The following is a 27,965-nucleotide window of genomic DNA, read 5'->3' as shown; positions in this document are numbered from 1 at the left end:
TAAGTGCATCTAATCCATTAGTCTAAATGGGAACAGAAATCATAGTTTTGTTTCCATATGGTCTGTAAGGTTTTTGATGCCCTAACTAGAATAGCATTATCACCTTTGTTTGGAAATTGTTGCTGCCTTGTCTCTTTGCTTAATCCCGCCTCGGGAAATGATTAGCAAATCTTGTTCATGCATTGCCAACAAATATAAATTAAAAAAAAAAATAGAGAATGTTGTTCGTGTTTTTCCATTTGGGCAGTCTGCTGGCCCAATGGCACCACGACACATAAAAAAAAAAAAAAAAAAAAAATCACAAAAAACCCCGAACTATGCTAACTGTGATACATTTACCCTAAATTTTTTTTTTGCGACACAAAAAATCCCAAACTTTTACTCATGTGACACATTTACCCCAAACTTTTTCTTGTGACATTGAAAATCCTAAACTTATACTCGTGTGACATATTTTCCCCAAAATATTTTTTTGTGACATAAAAAATCCTAAACTTATACTCGTGTGACATATTTACCCCAAAATATTTTTTTGTGACATCAAAAATCCTAAACTCATATTCGTGTGACACATTTACCTCAAAAATTTGAAATAAATGTGTTACATGAATATAAGTTTAGAGTTTTTAATGTCACAACAAAAAGTTTGGAGTAAATGTGTCACACAAGCACAAGTTTGGGGTAAATGTGTCACATGCGTACAAGTTTAGGGTTTTTTGCGTCACAAATAAAAGTTTGGGGTAAATGTGTCACAAAGGGCATAGTTTAGGGTTTTTTGTGGCTTTTTCCCAAAAAAAAAAAAACCAAACATAATGTATATTCAGCTGAAGAAAATACGAATGTATAGAACCAGGATTTGAATATACAGTTAGCTGAATATGTATCACCGAAATGACACGGTGTCACGTCGCAATTTGAATATATATTCGGCTAAATATTCCGGTTCTGTCCGAGCACTCGGATTTCGCACCTTGTGATTAGATTAGGAATATTAGAGCTTGGTCTATTTGATCGGTAAATTCAATTCAAATTCGAGCGAGGACGATTTCAAATGCGATGCTTGACCGTTTATATAGAGGTGATCTCGAAGGCGCCCGAAAACCGGCGCATCACATGGGGCATTCCCTCGTTCTCCAATTTGCAAAGTTGTAATAGCCCAAGTTGCATTCCCATCACTTTCAATGGTTTCTTGTCTTAGTCCAAGTTGCATTCCCATCACTTTCAATGGTTTCTCCCTCCATACAAGCCGACCCTATTAATATCTCATTAGATTCTATCACATCACCTATGCTAGATCACGCTAACTGCGTAGATCATGATGCACATACACACATGCATACTTATATATGTATAGAAACAACTTTTTTTTTAATGACTTTTCCATTGTGGAGCAATTTTTTCGTCATCTATCGAGGATTGGGCTATGACTTGTAAAGCAATTAGACAATTGCCTCGTCAAAGATAGAGATAATAATACAAATGTTTTCTTAATTTTGACTTGATGTGCAATGTGAACTTTGAAATTTTAATTTGATCAATGTAACTCCCGAACTTTATTCAATAACTTCTCCATACAGTCTCTTACAATCCATGGACTAAAAGATCAGGAATAATATAACACATTGAACAAAAAATTCAAAGACCCGCATTGCATAAATTTAAAATTCATAGGTCACTTAATATGTTGGGTGAAAGTTTGAAGATTATTTATGTGGCGTGGCCATGGCAATGACATGTAAACTTAATCTTTTTGCGACTGAGATGGTGTGGGACATAAAAGCGAGCACATGAAGTTTTGTCCAGGAAAGAGAAGACAATGGAGAAAAAAAGGATTTCACTTTTCAAGTTTCTGACAATGAAAAAAAAAAAAATTTCCCATTTTTCACAGTGAATTCTCACTTTTATTGCGTGGGATCTCTCCGCCAATAGTGGCCCTAGGCTCGGACAAGGAATCTAGGACACTGTCACATTTTCTTACGTGGGGGGGAAACTGTTTTACGTTGCTGGTTTTGAAAAATATTGCATTGCCCCCTTTTTGAAGTTCGCCAAGCGAACTTCAAACTTTTTGAAAATGAAAATCAATTTAAAATTAAGCACTTTAGGTAAAAAGTTGCTGGAATTTGAATTTTAAGCTCCCATCTAATCAGTCTCCCATCGCCTATTGTTCGAAATCATTCAAATCTTTTCGGCCAAATTAAGTTTTTTCTTTTGTAAGGTAAGTATCCAAATTAAGTTATTTTCACATTTCATAACATTAAAAAAAAACAAACGGTTGGTATTCTTAAAAATTCCAGACTGGTACACCCACGCCACATAAATTTTAAAATAATTCCATGTTACAAAAATGCCCATAAAAAAAATACATCAAAACCTCAGGGCAAAACTAAAGATTTTTCAAGCAGAATTTCGAAACCCAATTGATTTTCTCCGCACGTGGCTTCCTTAAAGCGACGCCGTTCGAGAAGACCCGCTTGTGTTGAATTTTCTTAGTCGGATTCACATTACACGTTGAGATCACCTGATTTTCCTTGTCCGTATTTCCAACGTCGAGAATTTAACGGAAACTAACGAAGCGTATAATTATCACCATAATGTTCGAGACATTTCTTGGCACGAAAAATGAAAGAGGAAAAGAACTCGTACGAGTTTGAAATTTTTTTGGTGGCACTAGCCCAAAAAATGAAAAATGTTGTACAACCTGAGCTTTTTCTCTATTCGTGATGCAATATTAGAGATGGGGAGGATTCAGGATCGGAAGGCTGAGCACGCACATAGAGCCTTGATAGAAGGAGCAGAAGAAGGACTCCTTCTGGTTTTTGTGCTTTTTGCGCTGGTGGAAGAGCAGAGGCTTTAACAATTTCGAGAGAACGGCAATAAAGCTGATGCCTTTGTACTTAAAGTTGCTGTTCTTTTGCAGTAGGAGAAAATTATATATAAAAAAAAAGGAGGGGGGAGGTACTTTCATAATTAATGGTGTGTTCGAAAATCTAGGAATTGATGTAAGTGGGGACACGTCCATTTACATGCACATGCACATTTGCGTATTAACCAGGGAAAATGAAGTGGTCGTGTCCAGTAACCAAACTTTGGAATTAGGACAGGACCCATCATCGGACGTTAACGATGCCAAAAGGAAAGATGCTACGTCGATGATCACTGTTACAAGTACGTTCATTGTTATCACGTTCGCTATAATAATTCACCGAGTCACCTCTATCGTTAAAGTTCATGATTTACACCTGAACACACGTGCCTAGGACAGATATGATGACGGTCGCGCGTAATTTGTGACCCGAGGTGCGATGTATCCACACGCTTTAGCTGACATAAGAAAAAAGAGAAAGCGGACCAGTTTTTTCTTTTCTTTTTTTATGTCTTTAGGTGAATTTGGGTGGTTTCAGAAATATGATGCCTTTTATCCCACCGAATCGATCGCTTTATGTGGAACGTCATTATGGAAAATAGTTAGGTAACTCGTGACATAAGATGTAACATGATTGATACGAGCGAATGGCGATATTGGTTTTGAAAAACACGGACATAGAGAATAAGGATTTTGAGCTTGGCCAAAGGAGTTTATTTGTCAATAAGCACGCGATCTTGCTAGTAAATGGATTGTGGGGTGGAATAAAAATCATAGAGATGAGAATTATAGATATGATATATATATATATATATATATATATATATATAAAAAGGAAGTTACTTTGAAGAATGCTTAAATTATTTTTAATATAATGTAGTGGGGTGAATAATTTGGTCTTTGGGTGGGCCCCCATTATCGTTCTTTTTAGGCAAAGAATCTTGTTTCCTCGCCTCCTGCCGTGCAATTTGGTGTTGACACCTGAAAACTCCCATCATTGCTCCAAAAGATTATTAAAATTCCATACCTACCAATCATTCCCATATAATGTACAGCCAATCTCACACCTCAATAATAATAATAATAATAATAATAATAATAATAATAATAAGAAGAAGCAAAAGGTAAAAAGCATGGGGGATTATTCAAATTAAACCCAATGGGTTTCCATGGTACTTCACCTAATTTGATTTCCTTGATTATTGTTCAGTGTGGTTCCGCGAAAAGTTACTTGGACATTAGGTCTTCGATGTGACCGGTTAACCAAAATGATGCGGCAAATCACATGCGCAATCTTTACGAAAGCAACGGTGTGAAATTCGGAATTTGTGATTTGGATAGTATAAGGATATGAGTGCAGACGGATCTGAGCACCCGAAGGCCCATGAAACATCATGCAAACCTCATCGAACTGGTTAAGTGAAAGCCTTAACATGTAAACATGTGCCATGTGTCCCTCGCCGAGAGCGGTTTCTGCGCGATTTGTGGTATTTGAATAGACGGCTTTTGATTCCCGAGTTCAATATCTCTTGGCGTCTCGACGTGTTTTTCGACTTTGATTAACCCTAGGTGCGAGCCAGAACCTGAATTGGACGGGGTCGAGAAAATAGTCCCGCCATGAGAAAATTCGAAGCTGACCCATGAAACGAAGAAGACATTTTTGCTCAAAAGGAACTCTCTATGAACAATGTGAGCTTGGATTGGCAGAGGACTTAGTATATACTGATGATGATATTAGAAAGTGACACTAGGTTGAAAAGAGTCAACATGTACAGTAGTCTTCATCGCTACTTGGAATCTAACAGAAGCTTCACTTCAAGCTAGTGCAGTTCAGGTCGAACCAGATTTGTTTGAAGACGTTGACGATGAGATCGTGGTACTCGTCCGAGTTCAGCGACAAGTAACATGCGAGAAGCTCCTCCAAGTCCTTGGACGCTCTGATGTCGTTCTCCACTATCATTTCCACCATCGAGTCCCTGAAGTCTCTCTGCGGATCGAGCGACGACTTCATGACGGCGAAGCTGTCCGACACGCTCCTCCGCCTCCCCCTCCCCCTCCCCCCCGGCGGCGACGGCGACGGCACACCCTTTCGGCCGGGGCGGTGGTGAGTGCTCTGGCTCTGGGTCTGAGCCCTCTTGGTGCTCGCTAGCCTCGGCGAGTTGATTCGCAGCTTCACCCCTGGCGAGCTCACCGAGAATGACCTCCTGGCCTTGTTGTGTTCCTGCTGCACTGTGATTTGCTCCGCCTTCACGACTCTGACCGAGAGCTGCGAAGTCGTCCGGCTCTTGGTCGGCTCGTGGGTGTCTCTGCTCTTGAGATTCTTGACCATGTCATTGAAGTTCACAGGCTTTGTCAGGATTGGGGGAAGCTCGATCTCTGTGGACACTGACTCGCACCCGTCCGGGCTCTTCACTTGCTTCCTGTCGGTCGACTCGTCAGAGTCGAGCACTTTGCATCGGCACGAAGAGCTGGACCAGGACACCATCTGATCGAACGACCGGTGCGCAACGAGCCCCCCGCAAATCTCGGGGCTCAGCTGAGGCAGAGGACCGGATGCTCGGAGCTCTTCCGAGTCGGAGGCGGCGGAGGTGTCGGATGGAGGAGGGGAAGTGGAGCACTCGGGGACCGAGTCGGGCTTGGTCCAGAAGGAGTCGAGAGTGGCGGTGGCGCGGCAGCTGCAGCCGGCGGAGACGGAGGAGGCGACGAGCCTCGGGGACGAGGAACGGCGGGGCCTGCGCGTCCGCCTCTGCTTGGTCGACTTCCTGGGGGGGCTAGGAGGGGTGGGGTCTCTGGCGAAGTGGTAGGACTTCCTGGAACGGGTTTGGGAGTGACGGGGAGGGTCCTGAAGCGGGGGCGGCGCGGGGGTGGCGGAGAAGGGCGGCTGTTTCTTCTTGATGGGAGGAGGAAGGTGGCGGTGATGAGTTGCGGATGATCTGGTCCGGCTCATGTCCCTGAGCTTGTGAAGCCAGGAATTGGGGATCATGTCTGAAAATCTGAACCTGTAATTCCCCATCTCTCTCTCTCTCTCTCAAGAACTTGTGAAGGGAGGATAAATAAGGGGCGTGGAGGATGAATTGTGGGGAGTGGCGGGGGTCCCACAGAGGGAAGGAAAATTTTGGCTGAAAGGAGCGAAGAGTGGGGCCCTTATCAACGTTGTTTATAGTACTGTTTAGTTTAGTCGTGCTGATTGTCCGGTTCAAAATCTGCCTTTTGGCTCTCATAATTGGAATTTTCTTTTTTTTGGGGTCGAATCATAATTGGAAATTACAAGGTAGAGATTAGTCAATAGGAAGACCGACAATTCGACATCGCTTATTTTTTTATCACACGATCTTTCAAGCAATGAGTGCTTTACACAATCGGAAGTTGCTACCTTGATAGTCTAACAAGATTATTATTATTTACGTGACAGGGAAGCATTTTCCTTATACAAAACATGCGATAATATTATGTGAATCTACGGTTGATTTGTACCATTATTTATAGTAATGTCAGAAAAGTATTTTTCTTAATCAATAAGATTCGAGCAGAATTCTTCCCGTATCCGATCTTCTTTTCACGGGTTATCTAGTTTTTGTGATTTCTCGGGCTCCCACTCCCGGTGTAGTTTCTATACGCGATAACTTTCTAAACCCTAATGTTTTTGATTTTGAAGTTAATAATGTAAAGGGTAAGAGATTGTAGACAACGCAAAAGCAAGGGCATGCACAGCGGAAATGGCTCGTGAGTCACGCGAACCAAAAGAAAATCTCGACAAATTGATCGCGTGATTTTCCGCGATGGGGACCCACGTGATTCGGTGGTTCGGATGGGTCGGGGCTACACGGGCCGAATCGTCCTGGTAACGCGACGGGACAAATGGTTGATGATCCTTCGCATCTTTCCGGAGATGACTGAAAAGACGAATTTACTCAAATTTTTTTTTTTTTGGATCGATTGAAAAAAAGGGTAAGCAGTTGGGAAATTTCAGGGAAAGCCCTTCTCGAAAAAGAGGTAAAGAACAAAAGACGGGGAAAAGGAAAGAAGGGGCCGTCGATGTTTAACGACAGGCGATGTCCACTAACTTAAAAAGAAGTGGTCCAACGACAAAGATTAGATCGCAAAGGGAAAAGCAAAAGCTTTCACGTCAGGTAACTCTCAGATGACCGCTTAGTGATTGCTTGAAGAAGAAACGAGAGAGATGATCGGTTGTCCTCTTCTTCGCCACGCGCGCCGAGAGAGAACGGGAACCGGAACCGGCCTTTCCTCACGTGCTGTCCTTTTTTTTTTTTTCCGGGACCAAACATCGGAATGGGAATCGGTGTCGAGCTAATAACGATATCCCGTCGTGGACCGACTCCCTCCTACCCTGCTCATAACTCCAAATTCCGCGAATTCGTCACCAGAGACCGAACCGTCCCCTTCTCGGCCCCCTGTGGTCCCTGTTTCAGGAATTTTACTAGAACTAAAAAGGATACAAAAAGGAGGAAGGAGGATGTTCCACTCTCTTCTGAAGGCGGGGGGGACGCTGGGGGACCAAAGGATGGATTTGACGAAACGATTCGGCTTCTACCGGTGCTCTGTAGCTAGCTCTGTTCTTGTCTCGGCGTGACGAGGCAAAGAGTTTAACCCGCGCACGAGTCCGCCGACCTGTACTAGACCGTCTCAGTCCGCAATGCGCGTGGCGATCGCACCAGAGCACGTACGCTTTTTTCCAGTGGAATTTTGCTGTTGACGTTGCCCCGGGGACCAAAACGTTAGCACCAACGTCAATGTTCACGAGCTCCCTGGTCGTGTTTTGGCCACAACCTTGAACGTCTTGATCTTGTGCAGGGGAAAAAAAAAGCACGCGCCCTCTCTCTCTCTCTCTCTCTCTCTCTCTCGATGATTTTGCGATTCAATTCAACCAGGTAACAACGGCAACGGGCAGTAGCAAAATCCATCCTGTTCCGCACCCTTTTAAATGACGATTGCATGGTCGTGTCGACTAGCGCCTCGTAAGAGGAGAGAGACGGGAGAGCCGCTCGATTGCACGATCTGCATGCCCGCCACCGGCGAGGAGTTTCGAGAGCGATTGAACGGCCGGAATTCGAGCAGGAGAGTCCTAAATTGGATCAGCCATTTGAGGCCACTTTTCCCTCGCAACCCATCATTTTCTGTCTCGAAGATTGGCCCAATATCTTCTAGCCTCATGTGCCCAGTTTGGACGGAACTATAGAATCATGCTGCTCGTTCTGCAATTCATTCTTCCTTCACTGCATTAAAGATAGTAAAATGGCAACAGAGCAGGGGACCAACTCTAAAAGAAGATGAAGAGGTACGAAGACATGTGGTTGGCTGATTTCATCTCCCAGAAATACGAGGCCAATATTAATTTTACCTGGAAAGATCACATTCGCGAGGAACACGATGTCGCCGCGGCGCGACGTGACGCTCTAGAAATGAGAACGGCAGCAGCTTATAAGAATTGCTGATTCACTTTAGCGACAGTGAGTGGCATCAGACATATTTGATCTTTGCACACCTTGTTTGTTCATCTGTTTAGTTAGGAGGCTTCTGAGCAACCACGGCATTCGGAATTCCCAGTCCAGGTTTGAATTCAACCAAGTCATCGGATATACTCAAACATGTCCGTGCGAGAGGGAAGATAATTTGAGGGGCTAACCCATGTTGGGCTAACCCAGCCCAAGCCCATAGGATAAACCCCGCTGTTGCGGCCAGAATGTAAAGAAATTTTCAAGGTTTTTGACATAAAGATTGGAGGGTTGGCCCGACCGAAGTCCGACAGATCGAATTCAGGCGTCAACAAGGTCTGCTACGTATGAAACAACGCAAGTTCCGTGTTCATCGCTCTAGAAGATCGTCATCATTCACGTCTTGAACAATCCGATATACCTCGAAGGAATTAACGAAACTCAAATCCTTTTGACCTTTTGACTGAGTTTACACTAAAGTATACGAGTCTCTTACGTATACATATGGCCGTGCCCAATTCGCACGGCACGAGAAAGAATGAATGAAAGAATCGAGGCACGAAGCGAATGGAAAGAATCACAACGTTTTGCAAACGGCATCAGCCGATCAAGTTGTTGGTGCGCTTGCTCGGGCCGGAAGGCGGGACTCGCCCCCTTGGAAGCGAATTCAGCAGCAGGAACTTGTCCTCCATCTTACGATCCCTGGACGAGGAACCGCTCTCCCTCCGAAAAGTGAGGTGCAAGGCCAGCTCGCGGCCTGCACTCTCTTGACGGGACCGAACCTGGTCGTCGTTCGCCAGGAGCCTCGTGCTCGAAGCTCGGGACGCGATCATCGCCAGGACCACCGCGACGACCAAGATCTCTTTCGAGCCCATCATTGTGGTACGTCCCGAGAAGAAGTAAGAAGGCCGATGCGGGGGTGCGTCTTGTCGGAGCGATCTAGTGAGAGAGAGAGAGAGAGACTGTAACGATGGCTAAAACGCAAAACTGGGATTCGCCATTATAAGGAGGAGGACTTAATCAATGATCCGACGCGGTAGGTCTCTCTCCATCGGCTGCAGCATTGCAGCTGTGCGAGTTTGAAAGTCAAAGTCTGCTAAAATTGCTATCGCGTTTTGGTTACTTTGACTTTTTAGCCATTTCTAACGTGGCCTATCGCGAAGCCGCCGAGTTTAGCGGTTGACCCCGATGGTCATCCCAGCCGTCCCAACGCGGTCACTCCAACTGCAATGGCGGCGCATGATGCAGCTTGCCAACTTAATCACACTTTGATTAGGATCTTGTCCGTCTTAACTAGACTCATGAACAAGTGGATCGGATCGGATCGATGATCCGACCCAAATAGACTCATTTAAATTTTTTTTACTAATTTTCATATAATGCAAATCTAGTGATCCATAATTGATTTGATCCATATCCAATTAATATCCGACCCAACTCATATTCCTTACATATTTAATTTAATTTAGAAAAACTCATATCAAAGCTGAAATGAGAGTACGGACCAAGTGAGTGCGAGATCAACTTAAGGCGTTTGAGAATGAAGAGAAAATCATAGGAGTGAGTTGGATCTATATAAGTTATAAACCTATTTATGATCCATTTACAATACATTAATGACTCATTTAGCACTAATATTATGTTTAAACGCATTTATTAAATATTACCAAATCATATAATAACTCGGCTCATCATATATGAAATAATTAATAGATTTATAATCCGTTTTGACTGGCCTAATCTTAAACAGCTTGCTTTGACGTGGATCCAATCTCCTTTTCTTGTCATTTTCACCCTCTTCATCATACACGAAAGCCCATCATATGTGTAACGCACTACCAACAGTTTAGGTGTCCCGAAATTCCACAAGTAACTCGAATGAACTACTAGGATACTTCATAGTGAGAGGACTAGGGTGGACAATAGAGAGGATTACCATGCGACATTGGCCAATAATGACTTGCCAAGTTTCATGAAGACACGAGCCAATGAAGCGTTGCCACGTGCCAAGCCCTCTAACTTAAAAGGGTTTGGCTAGGCTAAGCCATCCCAAATGGCCTTTCAAATCAAAACTCTCTAAATGGCATTTAGTATGGACAATATATATTCAATCACCTAATCCGCGAAGTAAACTCGCACTAGACCGTTGGAATATCTAAATATTGAATCGCGCATTCATATAACAGCTTAAACTTTTAGAACAGTTGGCGACGATCTCACAAAATTTCACGTGATATTAGAGTAAGAGGTCCACAGTTCAAATCTTTTCAAGTCCCTATTTACCTCCCCAATTACATATTTCCACGCCATAGGCTTAGGGTAAAGTCCAACGCGTGCGTGAAGAGAAGCGTTAATTTATTTAAATATTATACCACGGTTTCATCTAATAATTCAAGATTTTATAACATACATATTTTTCCGCATAACATACAATGACTCGATTAGCATATGCATAATCTAAAGTACAATACTCTATTTCCAAAGGTATGGTATCCTTTAAGTTATTTCATATACATGGGAAAAAATGGATCTTTTCTTACTTCCTCACATAAGTGGTCACCACGTTCAAGTTCGCGTGGTTCGAGCATCTATATAACACAACACAACTAGAAATAGCAAAGCACAAACTTTGGCTAAAGGCATACTCTCATCTCTCAAGAACAAATCTGTCATTATAAACATTCGGTGACCGATTATTAAATTCGGTGATAAGTACACATCGAGATCTCCCGCTCCATTTGCGGCGGTTTATAATGCGTGTCTAGGTTCGACGTCCTCATATCTATCGTCGTGTAGAGATACTGACATCCAAACATCCTTATCCAGTCTCGAAATCGGTAGGCATCAAATTCTAGGAAGTAGATGGAATAGCACTAAAATCAACTAGTAATTATAGTTACGCAACTAGATTAACCTAATTTCAGCTTAGGACAAAGAACGTATCTATCATCAAGTGGGGCACAATAAAAATAATAAAGATTATAGTCATATCATCAAGTAAAGCCAAAACGAGAACATATTTATCAGCGTCAGCATTTGATTTGGGCTGTGTTAAATATTCACTAAAGGACAATGCTTTACTTGTGATATAATCGATAAAGGAATAGTTGCCTAAAGCGTCCTAAACCTATTGTAGGATGACCAGCTCAGTTCTAAAATTTTCTAATTATGCCGATTTAGACCTAAATCTTATGACAATCTGCCAATTTAGTCTTAAACCTTTTAATTATGTCAATTTAGTCTTCAACCTTTTGGAATTTTTTCAATTTGGATATTGACAAATTGTCAAAAGGTTTAGAATTAAATTGGTAAATTGTCAAAAAATTTAGGACTAAATTGGCAAGTGATAAAAAAGGTTAGGACTAAATTGGCACAATTAACATGCTAATGAGTGAATTGACCGCCGTATTGCATGTTTAGAACTTTTTGGACAATTATCCCAACTTTCGAGATACAGTGGTTTGTAAGGAAGAGTTTCAAAGCATCATAGCCATCTCATTTTGCCAATTTTGAATTGCATATATAACGTCAGTAGGAAAATTGAGACCGATTGTGAAATGAATTGAACTATACGAGAGAATTGGCTTTCATTTGATTTGGCAAAAGAAAGAAATAAATTAAATCCAATGAAACTTTACAAATAATTGAATGAACCGATGTTAGCTCGGCAACATTATCCTCGTCGTGGCCCCGTTGGCCGTGTAACCAGAATCCACCAGATCGCTGTCCAATCCCGCCGCCCATCGCCGGAGTATCCTCAGTAGGCTGGCTGCCTTCCTCTTCGCTCTCCCGGTCCCCATCCCCATCATCTCCCATATGACCCTCTCGATCCCCGGCAACGTCGCCAGCTCCACCACGGCGTCCGATCCGCCTTTCCGGCATATCATGACGAGGGTCGCCGCGGCACTCTCCCGAGCCCGCTCTGACCCTTCTCTCAGCACCGTGCCCAGCTTCCTGATAGCGCCGTAGGCCGCCGTGACCGCCACCAGCCCGCCCCGCTTCACCACCGCCTCGAGGATGGTCACCGCCTCCTCCTGCAGGCTCTCCATCACGTCGCACACCATCTCCACCATCCCTCCCTCCAGCAGATTCCCGACCGCCTCCCTGTCTCCCGCCAAATTCAAAATCGCCGCGAGCGCGTCCCTCCTGGCGCCGCCGTGGCCGTCCCGGACCAAGTCCATCAGTCCCTTCACGACACGCTTATTCCTCCCGAGCCGTTTCATGTAGGAATGTACGCTGGAGAGGCTGAATATCGTGGCGGCGGCGTTGCCCTTCGCCTCCCACGTGGTGCCAGAGCGCAGGACCTCGATGACTCCGTTGAGAGCGCCTTCCGTCTCCATTATCCGAGCCTTGTTTGTCTCCAGGATTGACAGGTTGAGTATAGTCGTGATGGCGTTGACCTGTAGGCTCGGATACTCCGAGGCGAAGTCTGAGCCTAAGTACCGCACTAGCTGGGGGATGGCTCCGGCCTCCGCGATGCAGGCCCGGCTCTCAGTGTCGGACTTGGCGAGCACCCGAAGCTCGTGGACAACGCTGTCGGCGATCTCCGCCGGCGGGCAGCCGGACAATTTTCGGCCCAGGAATGACACCGTCATCTTGGTCGCCTCGATCGCAGCTTTGCTCCTCACGCCACCGCGGGCCCTTGTGGTGTCGCCGGAGGCTTCGAAGGGTATCCTCTGCTCGCGGCACCACAGAGAGATCAGATTCTTCAACGCGCGGTTGGGGATGAGGTTCGAGTGGGCCAGGGTCTGACCTGTCTTGGGGCACGTGTTGTGCCCCGATTGGATCCAAAGGCTGATGGACTCGCGATCGTACGTCTGGCCGGTCGCCACGACGACCGGGTCCCGCATCAGGTCCAGCGTGATGGGGCACCGGAAGTCCGCCGGCAGCGCGACGCTCGACGCCGACTTCCGCAGCCGGAACTCGGCCGGCGGCTTCGGCGGCGTCGATCCTCCGTAGAGCACGCACTTCGCGTACCGGACGAGCCCGATCAGCGCGATTGCCTGCGATTTTGCCTTCTCGTCGCTCTGATTCTGGACCTCCTCCTCGAGGCTCTCCATCTCTGCTCTGCAGCTCGACGAATCGCGCAGCCCCAGGCTCTCTAAGACGGCGGCGAGCTTGGCTTGATCAGGCACGACCTCCCTCTCGATGCCGTGCAGCATCGCGAGCACGTCGCGCCTGAGATCGTCGTCCCTCGGATCGACGCGAGCCCTGTCCCGCGAAGGCTGGTTCTTGATCAGAGCCACGAGCTCTTCGACGTCGTCGCTCAATTCAGCCTCCCCGACCGGGAACACGTCGAGCAAGGTGGTCAAATCGGCGTTGAGCTCGCGGAAGCTGTCGGACACGAGCTCGACCTGCGAGAGCAGCCACATCTTGCTCCCGTTGGAGCAGTCCTCGATCAGCGTCCTGATCCTCTGCAGCAGAATGTACATCTCCTCGAAGCAGAGCACCGCCGACGGGGAGCCATAGCTCGCCGGCTTCCGCAGCAGCTCCTCGAACAGGACCGCGAGGAGGTTGACCCTGCGGACGATGGAGAGCGAGCACGACCTGAGGAGGTACTGAAATGGGTCGAGGGACGCGATCTCCTGAGAGAGGTGGACGAGAGACTGGACGAGCTCGACGTCGGAGAGCCTCGGCGAGACGAAGGCTCCGGCCGAGGGCCGCCGCTTCCGCGGCGGGAAGGCCCACGGTGTCACCGCCATCGAAGAGGGTGGTGGGCAATGGAACAGGAGCGAGGCTTCGGTGCGGGTCTCCAATTCGAAGAAGAAACGGAGTTGCCGTTGATGGGCAAGGCTTGAGAAGGAAGAAGATGAAGAAGAGAGAGAGAGAGAGAGAGAGAGAGAGAGAGAGAAAACCAGAAAAGGTAAGAGCTTTCGGATTACGGAAAGGAGGTGATGGGAAGATAAGAGGTTTCTTGAATTGAGAATTGCGTGTGTTGGAGAAGAAACAATGTGTGAAGAAGCGAGACGGCTCTTCATGCCAACTCCCATGATTTTGTTTGGTTTTGGCCCCCCTCTTTTTTTCTCCCCAAAATAAAATTCAACACAATACTTTTCATACAATTACAAACAGGAAAGAAATCGACCCAAAAATAAAAAATAAATTCACCCTTTCGACATTGCATGAAAATCGAGCTATTATAACACACATGTCCCGACAGTCTTCCGCCGCTAGAACTTTTACGGGGGTAAAACATCTAAAAGGGAATCTTTCCGAACAATTTTTACCCTTTTGGTTTAGCATGAATCCCGTAAAATAGTCAATTACGTGAAAATCAAGCTATTGGAACGCACATGTCCCGACGAATTTCCTGTTGCGAGATGGATACCCAATCGAATGGTCTGATCCGATACTATTTTCAAAATACGAATATTCACGAAATCATAATCAATTAATTCGAGATATACGCGTGGCGTTTATATCGAATCGGTCTATGCGACCAATACAAATTTGCGCATGTGTTCGCGAGGTGATTGGTGGGCGGGGCCCACAAGGCAAAAGAAGCATGAGGAGACGGACCAAATTTTTGGCCTTTGGGTTTGAACTTTGAACGAGCAGTTATATTTAGATAAGAAGAAGAAAGACAGCACAAAAAAAAAAAAAAAAAGAATAAGAATAATATAAAAGAGGGCAAATGTGACGGAGACGCTACGTCCACTTCACCAAGTGGGAGGACCCACGTTCGTCTTCCAACGGCCGCCGCCGGCCGTATGCAAGCTGGATTCCGCCTCGGACTTTTCCATAGTAATCCCCAACCTCGGAGACATCGGGCTTTCCGTGTCATTACGGCGCTCGGCCTCGGAGCGGACAAGCGCGGTTCCGATCGAATCGAGACGAGAGCGGTCCGTGCCTGTTCCATCCAGATCGGGGGATCGCGAACGAAAGAGGGATTCTTACTCTTTTTTTTTTCTCGAGATCGGTCTTTTACGCCAGCCAGCTCCAATTCTGAAACGATTGAGTAAACCAATTGAAACACGGAGATAAGCCACCCATCTCTTACGTGGTCATTCGGGTGGGTAGCGTCACGTAATTGACCGTAGCCTAATTCCTTGCTTGAGCAATTTGACCGGGCGGACAACCCATTGTACACACACACACAAGAGACCTTCGGCCCAAAAAAAAAAAAAAAAAACCGACTGGGCGTCTTTTTCAATTAGAAGAAAACCCGGGGGCCGCGGTGTAAATTCATATTAAATTTAGAATTGATTATTCGAAATTAGGTGCGAATATAAAGATAATAATATGCAATGTTATGGGCCGCGCATTGGTTTTTAAATTGAAAGTATGGTGGAAGCATTCGCTGGGTGTGAATTGTGATGAACTGGTAAAGGCACAAAGGGGCGCCTGCACGTGGCGCTCCTCTCAATGGTACCGGTAGGTAAAGTTGTTGTTCTCATCTTCATCAATAATTGGCATTATAATAATGAAAAAAAAAATTCATTTAATTATATAAAGTATGGATGTGAATCAGGGGTACGACGTCAACTCGACATGTCGGTTTAAAGATACCGTGCGAAGCACAAGTCGACGACGCAGGAGCCGAAAGTCCGATGTTTCACTCTCGGGCGCGGGACGCTACTATACACCCCTACCCTACTGTAGCCATCCGAACATGACGTGGAGTCTACCTTCTCCACCAACACCCTTTTAAGTCGAGAGAAAATATTTTTCTTCCACTCATCCCAGGGAATGCCTCCGAATTTTATGTCTTAAAGTTCGGACAAAACAATTTAAGGATTTTACTCATGTCCATCATTTAATTATATAATGTATGGATTCAATCTTTTGTACAACACCCCAAAAAAATAAAATAAAAATAAAGCTTTGGTATAGATTCCTTTTTCTCGAGTCATCAACTCTGTGCCCTTAATTTAATGCTTTTAATCACGGTCCCACGATTGGTTGATTGAGAACCGAATGTTGTCTGAGCGCCCGACAAGCTTAATCAATATGACTTATGATAATACATTGTGCCATTGTAGGAAATTACTTTTAGAGCTAGCACTCTTGGAACGTACATTATAGTTGACGGGCCGCCTCGACCCGAGAACCCGATTTTGCATCGGGCGTGCCCCTTTGGTAAAGAGGACGGGCCGGGTATTTAAAGTCTCTTCGACGGTTATTTTGAACTTGTAAAGTTGCTCTTGTAACTTCAAATCTTATATTACGGTAGATGAGCAATCGCGGTCGCAGAAAAGGCACGAATGTTAGTACGCAAAAAAAAAAGAAAAAAGACGGTAACGTGTGAAGGATTCAATTGCAACTTTTAAATAAGATGCCGGGAAAAAAGAAGAAGAGGAGCTGATCGAGTTAAGGAGCACCCAATCACTTATATGGAAGCGATTCTCAAGCATCAATGAAACATATGTTCCCCAGACACGGGATAAGTATACCACAAGTGCTATGATTTTTTTTTTTTTACTGCTCGAGTGCTATAACTTTTGAAAAACGTTCATTGAGTGCCGTAATATTCCATTTAACCCTCGGTAAGTTGCAATTCAGCTGGACTTATGACGTCTAATTTTCGAAATAGAATAGACTACGTTACATGCTTTCTGTATTGTTCTTGCGGTTGGTTGGGATGACACACTTGCATGTCCTATCTAACCCACCACTGATGATTGAGGGAAGCCAAGCATTGAAAGACGAGCACGACAAGCGTGCAGCATCCCTTCTTACACCAACATGAACAAAAAACGACAGGCTATCCAAAAACTAAAATGAAAAATGGATTTGGTCATGGCCGGTCAGAACCACCTCCATTATTGAGTAGACGCCAGCTGAGGATGATGAATAATAAGTTGCGATTCCTCTTCTTCTACCTCGCAGGCTTTGCCCGATCCTTTTCACAACTTACCGTTCATCCACCATGACAGCAACTAACCCCAACCAACCCTCTCTCTCCCTCCTTCCCTCTCTCTTCCACTCTCTCGGCTTATGGCAAAAAATAGCCGCCGGCCGTCGCGGTGGCCATCGGCGGGGGAGGATGGTGGCAAACTCGGGTTGACGATATTCGGCTTTTTTTCTTTTTGCAGGCGAAGATATTTTAGTCGTCTCAATGGGATTGATCTGATCATCCCAAACGAAAAGTTTCATTTGACAGGGATGGCTAACTCTGTCATCTTTAGAGACGGCTGTTGCGGTCTCTCTCTCTCTCTCAGAAAAATACATGAAATCCAACAGTTCTTCGGATTCGAAGGATAGCCATGTCATCCCTGATGTGCACTTTTAGGGATGGCCGTCCTAGCGAAGTTTGCCAACAGGTTGCATAAAACGGTCGCCAGCACTTTTTAGTGGCAAAGCATAGGCGATAAACACCGAGCTGTCATTGATTATCTCTCGAGTCCAGAGGTCTTTTCCAAGATTTGAGCATGGTTTTGCCCTTTGCCTCCTTAAGTTTTTAGCAGTGTGAGGGAGCAAACCGGCATTTTTGAAAAAAAAAAATAGGCGCACTGGATATCCTAGAGTCACAAGAGTGCGATTGAATCTAATAACTTATGAAAAGTATAAATAAGTCCTAAAACTCGTCAAATCGGTGCAATTTCTGTTAACTTCGTTTGTCTTGGCCAACGAAAAATGTTGATGTGGCTTCTTCTTTTCTTTTCTTTTTTAAATAATTTTTCTCTTCTATGTGGTGATGACATGGCTAAAACATAAAATATAAGGCTAATACGATGTTGTTTTGGTTCAAATCTGATTTTTTATAAATGATTTATTTATCTTAAATTATACGATAATGTAATTTTTTTTTTAAAAAGAGGTAGTTAGAAACTAGGAGATGAGGATTTGCAGACCTCGCCCTCGCCGTCGCCGTCTCACCATCGACTTGAAGGGCCGGCAATGGTGGGGGAAGGCCCCTGTAGGGGGCCAATGACCCTCTATCAATCACAGGTGAGGGCCTGCCAAGCGATAGTGGGGAGAATGATAGTCCTCGCCACCTGGTTTCTAATTCCCTCTATATTTAATTTCTAATTCCCTCTATATTTAATTTAATTTAAATAAAATTTGTATGAAAAATTTAATTTATTCTTCTTGAACGAGTTGTCCCTGTGTGCATTCAAAGAAAAGTATAATCGTTGTTGGATACGGTCACGATTTGGCTTGCAAAGAACAATTCGTGACTTAGGAGCTATGCTTATCGATACAACGTATTGAATCGTTCAAAGGTTTGCATAGACTAGTCTACTATTTATATGTGTACACGATCCAACGACATAAGTACGCATAGACAACGAAATTAATTTATCAAGTGTAAACACCTTCTTGTTTCTTTCAATCAGATGAGAAATTTTGGACCGAATGGAGTAGTTGTGATTCGATTCCACAATGTTTGAACTAATCAGAGTAGTTGTGAGCTTTGATCTTTCAATGTCCAGTTGTGGTAAATTCAATGTCCTAGCCAGTTTACATCCTCCAGAAGCAACAAGTATTCGGATCAGATCTAATTCCTATCAGCAGTCAAGTCTGTCTATGAACTTCTATTGTCAGATTTAATTGGTGAACTCAATTGGCTGACCTAACGTGTCACTGTATTTAGGCTGGTGATCAGGATAAAAGTCAAGAATAACATTCATGTATCCAGCGTTTGGACAAGATAATGACGGGCATAAAAGGGACATGACTCGGATGGAAATATCCTATGTGAGGGTTGGTACCAAGGTGGATATGAGTTCTTATATTCATGTTATGAAAGTTGTTTTCTGAAAAGTCCAAGCCCTCTCATTCTCCTTCTCCTTGGGTTCATATTGAAATTTCGCAGTTCCTTATGTCGAAAGTGGTGAGTTTGTCGAATCTAGTTCTCTTCTGTAACTCTTTAGTTCACGTCAAAACTTTATGGAAGCAATATGAGAGTGAAGCTCCTTCTCTCCGTAACTCTTCGATTCAGGTCGAAACTTTAAAATAGCGGCGAAAGAAAAAATTTATGTTATCGATCAATATCGGCTCTTTCGATAACTCTACTTATCGAAAGATTTTACCCCCGAATTTGTTCGTAAAATCTCCATATCGAGGTTAGGCGATATTCTTATAACCGACAATTTCACAGTTAATAATTGAATGTGATTCTCTTGATTTCCCAATCTCTGATAAAATTTCTTCTGGGCTAAGAAATCAATTTCCGCTTTTGCAACACACGAATGGATAAGACCTTTAACAATGGGACCCCAAAAAGCTTGGTCGGTCATAAGGTGAAAAGGCAATTACTATGAGAAAGATGGTCTCGCTCTTGGCCAATTTTTAGGGAAATGCAAAGGCCTTTGGTTAAAAGGGTTTTAAAAATACAAGTAGTGTTTGGTAATATATATTTTAGAAACATATTGGAAAGCAATTTTGACCTAAAGGGCATATGATAAAAATTAAACTTTATAACGGACTTTTGTTAATATATATATAGCTATGTAAAATCAAACTATTTGTTGGCGAAACTCAACTGCGAGCCAGCCTCTCAGCCGACCTCGATTGGCTGGAACTAGGTGGCCTGAGGTGGAGTGACCTTAGGCGGTGGTCTTCTAGGGTCCCATGACCTAGGCCTCGGGGTGGTGGTGGCTCGTCGGCGGCTCACCGGCAAATTAGGGTTTTCGAGAACATTTCCGAAATCGTGAAAGTTGAGTGAGGCCAAGTTAGAAGCGGGAAAGAAAAAAGTCTATTTGCATTCCACAAATGCTACATCCTAAAATACCTTCGGATCTGTCTTGACCTAAAGTCCCTTAGAGGCCTAAGTTCTCCAAAAAATTAATCGAACGCGATTTGCATTCGGGAGGTAATGATGATTATTGTTTTTTCTTGGGTAGTTCCTTCTCCTTATCTCTACCGCTTTTCCTATGTATTAAATCGGGCTGGATTAGACCGAATAGTATCCGTTGAATGACTACGACGACCGAGGGATAAGCACAACATACAGATTTTTTTTTTGTTTTGTTTGGGACGAAGACACGTTGCTTTTTGACTTTGTCGTCAAAATACATTACTTTAATTTAAAGAACTGTGTGAATGACATTGGTCTAGATTCAGAAACATTCGAGGTGGTCTTTTTGATCCTGGGCCTAATCTAGGCCTAGTCCCATTGGCTGCTGAGCGCGACCGTCACACTAATGTTTCACGGTTTGTAAATTCATTACGAACGGAACAAAATTCAAGAGCGCATTTGTTTCACGAAAAACTTAACGTTTAAAAAATATTTATTGAAAAATAATCGTTCGAATCGCTTAAAAAATGAATGCATAATATTATAAGCAATCATTTTTGGAAAAGTATTTTTAAAATCTTGAATTTTACGCAAAACAAACACACCGTAATCGCTTTAAAATCCAAAAATGAATCCATGTGGAATCACAGACGAGAGTAACATGAAATGGACCAAATTGAATCTTAACAAATCTTTTGAGAAAGATTTCTTCCATCACATTTCGATAGAGTGGTGATAAAAGATCCGTACGGATTAACTTTTTCGATTTTTTTTTCTTTTTGCAATGGAATTTCATTAACCATCACACTCTCAGTAGTTTGACAAAAAGATGGGAAATGAATGGGCACGAGAGTTAATCATAGAAGGAAGGATCTAAAGCCTTGATGTTCTCAAATTCGGCTGAATCATCACGCATATATATAGAGAGATGGAACATGCGGAACATTGAGTTATTGTTTTGCTATAGTATGGAAATGTCTTCAAAGAAGGTTTTTTTCTTTAAAGAAAAGCTCATTCAGTGCACGGATCGACTCATCAAGTAATGGCAACACCCTTCTTCATTTCTTAGGTAAGAGCCCTCGATCCCGATCGCGATAACCCTTCATAGTTGCTCGATCGGCATCCTCCCTCGAGTCGGGCGGGAGGAGCTAAAGCCCGACACTTGACACGACACCGTCCTAGATCATCTCCGATCTTTCATAAGGATCAAACCCCACCCATCCCCACGTTTTCCTTATTTCCCTCGACGGGCATAACTTCGGCAATGTCCACTGGTCACCACAAAAAGGAAAGAATGTCGCTTTTTGCAAGTCCTTTCACAACCCCAGAGTTAGTAACGCAATCATCGTACTTGTTCCAAATCTCATCCAATTGGCCTGGCGAAGCACGAAATGGACATTTTGCCTTAAGTGCCTTGACATAGAGAATAAAGTCTCCGTACCCGCAATCGCACCTTAAAGACTCTTCTCACGTCCCTTCTCAAAAGCATTTGACCGGGTTCGTTTGTTCGACAGAATCATCTTTTCCTTTTTTCGATATTCGAATGACGAAAAATTTATCGACGTACATAAAAACTTTTTTCATGAACTGAATTTAATAAGTTTAAATTGAAAGAAAATGATTAATGAAATCATTTTCCCTAAATTATCAAATAAATAAAAACCAATGGGTTTTCCTTTGAGAATTATTTCTTTTATTATGAAGTTTCCGTGAGATAAAGGTGCTATTAATTTCATATGATCCCAATGTCAGACCGGCCGGTTCGAACCGCGAGCAGAGAGAAACAACACCGGTCCGGACCGCCCCGGGTCGGCTCCTCCTTATATAAGCCGAAAAAATGGCTTCTCGTTAGTTTCTTTTGGCGACCCTTTCTTATCTTCTCGCGATTTCTGTAATTCGTCACAGTTCCTTTCTTCGCTAGCAAGAAGAAAACTCCGACCCGGATCGGCCGGTGATTACCGATTCGCGACCCGAAGGAGCTTCTCTGAGCCTCTCCGGCTTTAGCAAGCTTCGAGTTGTTGTGTTTCGCATTTCTGGGATGGGCTGCCGACCTGTAAGTCTTCGAATCCCCAATTCGTTCGATTGAGAGGGGAAAAAGAGGAGAAAAGCTCGTGCCCTTGCTGTTTGTAGCTCCATTTCGACGCAGAGTCTTGCGGGAAACCCAAGAGGGATCCATTCTCGAGTTCAGTGCATCGGGGGACGTAGCTCGATAATCGGAGGTGGAGTGGGTTTAATTTGGCGGTGTTGGGGGATTCGAGGTAGTCGGGGATTGGTGCTGGGTTCTGGGGGAATTTTTTCGGTGTCTTGTTCGCGTTTTATTCCGCGGAGGAATTAGGGTTGGTTTTGGAGATAGAGGTGGGTGCTGGGTTGGTTGTTCTAGGGTTTGGCGAATTCGTTGTGTTGACGATCACGGGGAAGATAGGCGTCAGTTAGTGGATAATGTGTATACTGTGTGTGATTCAGAAGTGGTCACGCCGGGTCGCGACTATGCTGCCTTGGTTGGTGATTCCACTGATAGGTCTATGGGCTCTTTCTCAGCTGTTGCCGCCCGCTTTTCGTTTTGAGATTACGTCACCAAGGCTGGCTTGCGTGTTCGTGCTGTTGGTTACCCTCTTTTGGTATGAGATTTTGATGCCCAAGCTGTCGGCTTGGCGGGCGCGTAGGAATGCCAAGCTTAGGGAGAGGAAAAAGAACGAAGCCATTGAGTTGCAGAAGCTTAGGAAGACTGCAACCCGGAGGTGTCGTAACTGTTTGACTCCGTATAAAGATCAAAATCCAGGTGGAGGTAAGTTTATGTGTTCTTATTGTGGACATATTTCGAAAAGACCGGTTCTGGACTTACCTGTGCCGTCCGGCATGGGTATTTCGAACTCTGGAATTATTAAGGATTTGGTTGGAAAGGGTGGGAAGTTATTGAATGGGAAGGTGTGGTCTGATAGTGGATGGATGTGTGGTCAGGATTGGCTAGAAAATGGGAATTGGGCAGGTGGGTCTTTAGCAACGAAATCTGGTTCGTGGAGGAGAACTGCAGATGGGGTTTTTGGGGGAGATGACCATTGTTTGGCCGAGAATTCGTATTCAGGAGTTGTTATTTTTTCCGGTAAGCTGCTGACATCTTTTTTCTTGAGCATTAGGTGGCTTTGGAGAAAGATTTTTAGAAGTAGTTCATTGACGGAAGATGCAGCTTTGGATGCTGAGCATAGGGGTATGTTGTCTAAGAGGGATGGCGGGCATTCTTATGAGAGCAGAAGTGAGAAGGCACGCAGAAAAGCTGAGGAGAAGAGGCAAGCTAGGTTGGAGAGGGAACTTTTGGAGGAGGAAGAGAGGAAACAGCGTGAGGAGGTCGCAAGGTTAGTCGAGGAGCGAAGGAAACTTAGGGATGAGAAAAGTGAGGCTGAAAAAGATAATGCAAAAGGATCATCACCCAACAAGGAAAGAGATAGGAGGAGGGAGGCAGAGAAAAAGCGTCAGGAGAGAAAGAAAGATAGAGATAGGGGCTCAAGTAAGAGCAACTCTGATGCAGAAGAACTGGAAAGAAGAGGAAGCAAGGAGAGTGAGAGAAAGCAGGACTCTGATAAGAAGAGTTTACCTGATCGTCAACCTCAAAAATCTGCAACAGAAAGTGTAAAGGGTCAGGGTACTGATATGGGGCGTAGTTTAAAGGGCGTCTCTGCAAATAGTCCTATTAAGGGCAGTGCGGGAGCTAGATACCTGGACAGAATGAGGGGTACTTTCTTATCTTCGTCTAAAGCATTCGGTGGGGGTAGTTTCTTTGGAAGGGCTGCAAATACTCCCACTGCAACTTCTAAAGAAAACAAACCTATCGGTGCTGTAAATCATGTCCATACTTCTTATAAGAGAGATCATTGTCCGCCTGAGCGAATAGGTGGCAAATCAGTCACGAATTTGGAAGACAAGAGCAGTAACTCTCCTGTAAGTTGTCTTTTCATTTTGTCCTGTCTTTGCTGTAACCGTGTATCCATAGTTCTGAGCGAGTAATTGGCACGTGAACATACTTCTGAACTATTGTCGAGTGAACAAATCTTGTCTGCTATCCTTCTTATGCAATTTTTTCAATTGCATATTACTTTCGCCTCAGTTATACTGAATTTGTTCTTGACCAGAGAGCTTCTTTTATGGATTTGCATCATTTAGTGTGATAATCTGCGGTGTCATAATGCTTGTGCAGTGTCTATATGTATTGCTGAACTGTTGTCTGTAAAATGTTTTAATGTTCACTGACAGGTGTTCTCTGATACACAAACGGCATCTGCACCAAAGAAAACATGGCAACAATTATTTACTCGCTCATCATCTGTTCATCCTTCAGCCAATGCCAATGTTATAAGCAAACCGAGTCCCAAGTTCCAGGAAGAAGGTCAAAGCCCATTGGCCCCTGGTCAGCCCCCAACAACTCAGTTATTTGATAATCCCCTCAACTTTGGACTTCCATCACCATTTACTGTATCTGCTTATCAAAATGGGATACCCAGCAGTAGTTTAGGCTTCTCACCTGCAATTGAACCCATCTTTTCTCGAGTTGGAGAAGGGTCTCATGAATTTATTACAGAAGAGCCGGAGCTTTTTGAAGACCCATGTTATGTTCCTGATCCAGCGTCATTACTGGGGCCTGTTTCTGAATCACTGGATAATTTTCAGTTAGATGTGGGGTCTGGCTTTTTAACAGACTTGGGATCAGAAATGCCTCATGTTAGAAAGAATGTCATCGCTTCGTCTGAAGTTACCAAGCCCTCACCTATCGAGTCTCCAATGTCACGGTTACGAGGTATTGATGACAGGCATAACAATGCTAATCGTTTCGCTCGTACTCCGAAGGCCCCAGACGTGAGCAATTTTCATGTCGGAGATGCAAGTACCGATGATAAGAGAACCTGGCAAATGTGGGATACTTCTCCTCTCGCTCAGGATGGTTTAAGTTTAATAGGTGGCCCAGCAAGCTGGCTTTTGAACTCTGAGCGGAACCGATCATCTAAGGAAGATATGCTTCGCCCTTTGTCACAGAATAGTTCAGTCTCACTCTTTTCAAAGGAGGATCCTGTTGTACCAAGTACTCACACTCCACAGAAAGATTTTCTTGGTTGCGGACGAAGTGGTGGAACTTTAAGCCCTTTGACGGGCTTAAATAATCAAGATCCTTGGGTCCAGAAAGCTTTCATTCCACCTCTGTCAGATGGTGAAAATCATCTTCCTCTTGCATCTCAAGGAGAGTCTACTCCAAATCAAATGTATTTTGGAAGCCCTACTAGATCTGCTTTGACTCATCCGTTCGAGCCCTCTTCAGCCAATTGTTGGTCCAAGTGAGTGCATGTTAAGCCTTATCTATGTTGGGAAGCATTCGTTCATTAGATACAGAGCTAAGACAAGGATGTTGACTTCGGTTCTATGTTTTGTTGATGTTTAGGTTAGATTAAAAAAGGATGTTACTAGAGAATTTTTTAAGAAATGTAAATGTCTTTGTACACAATTACCTTGTCTTTATTTACATTGGCAGATAGTTGTGGCAACTTCTTTGGAATAGAGGGTAGTTCCCAGGACCTAACATTTGCCAGTGTCGCCTGTACTCAAGTATTTTCACCTATGTATTAGTTTCATTTGTATTCGGACTACCCTGTGATAATGTTGCAACTGTTTTTCTCTTAATCTAACTTGAGTAAGTTGCCTACGGTACCTTTGCTAGCTACAGTCCATGTAAGTGGGTAATATTTCTTGACAGCCGCTTTCAGTCATCCGGTCATGTTCTTTGCATCTGTATGCAGCATTAAATGAAAAACAGCAACTTTTTAATTTTTTCTTGTGAAATCTCCTTCCTTCTCTCTGCATTGTCTTCCAATGCAGTAGAGAGATGCTTTCTTGCAATAGCGCTCCCCGTGACTTGGAGAACCCCAGATTTATCTTGATATTTTATGGACTTTGTGTGCTCTATGTCCATGGGTTTAGCCAATTCTAGCCCCATGATTTGCTATTTAGTTGCATCGATTGACTGGAAATTAGCATGCTCTCAAAAGCCAAAAGGCCCAAAACACTAGTAGGCCAAGTAGCTCCAAACGTACCGACTAGGAGATGTGACAATCAGGTTTTTCATACGGTTCTTTGGGTCCAAAATCAGATTTTAACTTCTGTCTCTTTAGAGAATTAGCCGTTCAGGTCATCTTGCTGAGAATGTTGGATTAGCAAGTTGAATGAAGTTGTCTGAGTCAGCTTTTGAGGGAAAATTATCTGGAAGCATTGAGCACCTCCTTGTGTGTCTTTCTTCTTTATTCTGATTGTCAATAAGCTTCAAAAGAGGAAAATCTTCTTGTAAGTGCAAGTAACCTCTGTAGAAGCTCTCAGAGGCAGTCATCTGTCTTCTGCTGCATCATTATTAGGTTAAGTTAGTTCGCTATTTTGACCAACAAAGTACCAGGGACAAAATTGGGGGTTTAGGCTGGTCATTCATGGGGGATTTATACATAGGATTGTTTTCTTTCCAGAGATAAAATCATTTTTGGTTTTCTCCATCATTCAGTGATTTTTGGAATAGATAGATTTATGAGCTATTCCTGTTAAGTCCGAAATCGCAGTTGGTTCTTTTTCTATTTTTAGTTACTCGAATTTGGGACATGCGATGAGGTACTCATGGAAACTTCCCATTATTTTCTTAAAATAGGTTTTTCCATTTTAGATTCTTCTTGTTGTACTTGTCTGAACCCCATCAGCCCTCTTGGGCGCATCTCTTTCATCATAGAGAGAATTTTCTTATATTTAATTACTCCTTCTGATGGTGGTGGAAGTTATATCTACAGGCTACAGCAATAAGCTGAAGATTTATTTGAGACTAATGTTATATTTAGACTTATCTAGCTGAGTTAGATACTTCCTTTATCTGCCATTGATAGATATAGCAAATTATTCAGTTACCTTGATAAGAGATGATCCACCTGGACAACCAGACCAAGCTGAACCTCCTATAATGGAGAAGATGATCCTTGGATAATGGATCTTAGTATGGAACTTGTTCATATCCTCGTGCATTTTTTGTCCTGGGGTGTTTCTCCATCCCAGCATAACGTAGGATGTATGTGAGGGTGAGGTTGGTCTTGCCGAGATGATTATCTGATATGATTGCTTTTTTGGTTGATTACGGTTCAGTATCTCGTAACTGCATTCAAGTTACTGGCTTCATGTCAACCATTTCATATGATCGAAAGGTTGATGGTGCTACCATGGACACTGAGTCATCACAGTTTCTTAATACTATAGGAAACGTGCCTGCATTGAGTATGACAAACAGAACATCCAAGTTCCCTGCTGTTCTCATATTCTAAGTGACCTCTGTTTTTGACATCTTTAGAGTTTTTGGATGATCTTATGTTTGGTTTATTTACTTTTGCAGCATGAAATGGGCAGCACAAGGATCGGGAGAAGGCGTTGGAAATCCGTCGGTCTCTGGGCCCCATATTGGGGGGATTTTTCCCTCAAACATGTATAGTCACCCTGGTGACTTGATTGAAAAGACAGAATGAACAGAATTTGAGGGATTTATATATGCCTGTTCTTACAGAGGCAAGCAGCCTCCTTTTTTGGGGAGAGTTCAGATATTGGACGGATTGTATCTTCCTTTTCCTTACAAGGGGGATTGATATATACTTAGATTAACATCAAATAGCAATACAGGTCAAAATGCATAAAGCTTGCCCCTCAGGTAACTGATGATTTAGTTCGTTGCTATACCGCTAGTTAGGTATTCATACCCTGGGGAAGAATTTCGTTCAGTTCGTGCACCCAGTCCTGTGATTTATTTTGACATATCCTGGCACTATGGCACTCTGGACCGTTGGGCCAGGCGGTGTCTTGACCATGTGGTCAGTCCCCAACTATTTGCTTCGTGACCTTTTGCTATAGGGTTGTCCTGCACCGGGGGTTCCCTCGAGGGAGAGATGTAGGGAGAACTGTTTTCGAATTTGAA

At 43.8% G+C, this 27,965-nt stretch overlaps 3 protein-coding genes across 3 annotated transcripts; 1 reads left to right on the top strand and 2 right to left on the bottom strand.

Annotated features, from left to right (window-relative positions):
• Positions 1 to 4,538: 4,538 nt before the first annotated feature.
• Positions 4,539 to 5,984, bottom strand: LOC115746934 (transcription repressor OFP1). Its single transcript, XM_030682924.2, has one exon. The coding sequence runs from the start codon at positions 5,874 to 5,876 to the stop codon at positions 4,674 to 4,676; it is 1,203 nt and encodes a 400-aa protein (XP_030538784.2). The 5' UTR covers positions 5,877 to 5,984; the 3' UTR covers positions 4,539 to 4,673.
• A 5,885-nt stretch (positions 5,985 to 11,869) lies between these two features.
• On the bottom strand, positions 11,870 to 14,297 carry LOC115746907 (U-box domain-containing protein 16). The gene has a single exon (XM_030682874.2). The coding sequence runs from the start codon at positions 14,292 to 14,294 to the stop codon at positions 11,976 to 11,978; it is 2,319 nt and encodes a 772-aa protein (XP_030538734.2). The 5' UTR covers positions 14,295 to 14,297; the 3' UTR covers positions 11,870 to 11,975.
• Positions 14,298 to 21,846: 7,549 nt separating this feature from the next.
• LOC115746843 (stress response protein nst1) lies at positions 21,847 to 27,709 on the top strand. Its single transcript, XM_030682772.2, has 3 exons — positions 21,847 to 23,932; positions 24,245 to 25,317; positions 27,393 to 27,709. Exons 1-3 carry the CDS (start codon positions 22,439 to 22,441, stop codon positions 27,520 to 27,522), a joined length of 2,697 nt encoding a protein of 898 aa, XP_030538632.2. The 5' UTR covers positions 21,847 to 22,438; the 3' UTR covers positions 27,523 to 27,709.
• Positions 27,710 to 27,965: the final 256 nt, after the last annotated feature.

The sequence above is a fragment of the Rhodamnia argentea genome, chromosome 7, assembly GCF_020921035.1.
Source record: "Rhodamnia argentea isolate NSW1041297 chromosome 7, ASM2092103v1, whole genome shotgun sequence".
In the NCBI taxonomy this organism is placed as follows: Eukaryota; Viridiplantae; Streptophyta; class Magnoliopsida; order Myrtales; family Myrtaceae; genus Rhodamnia; species Rhodamnia argentea.
The sequence above is the reverse complement of the archived record's forward strand: the minus strand, read 5'-3'. Positions and strand labels throughout refer to the sequence as shown.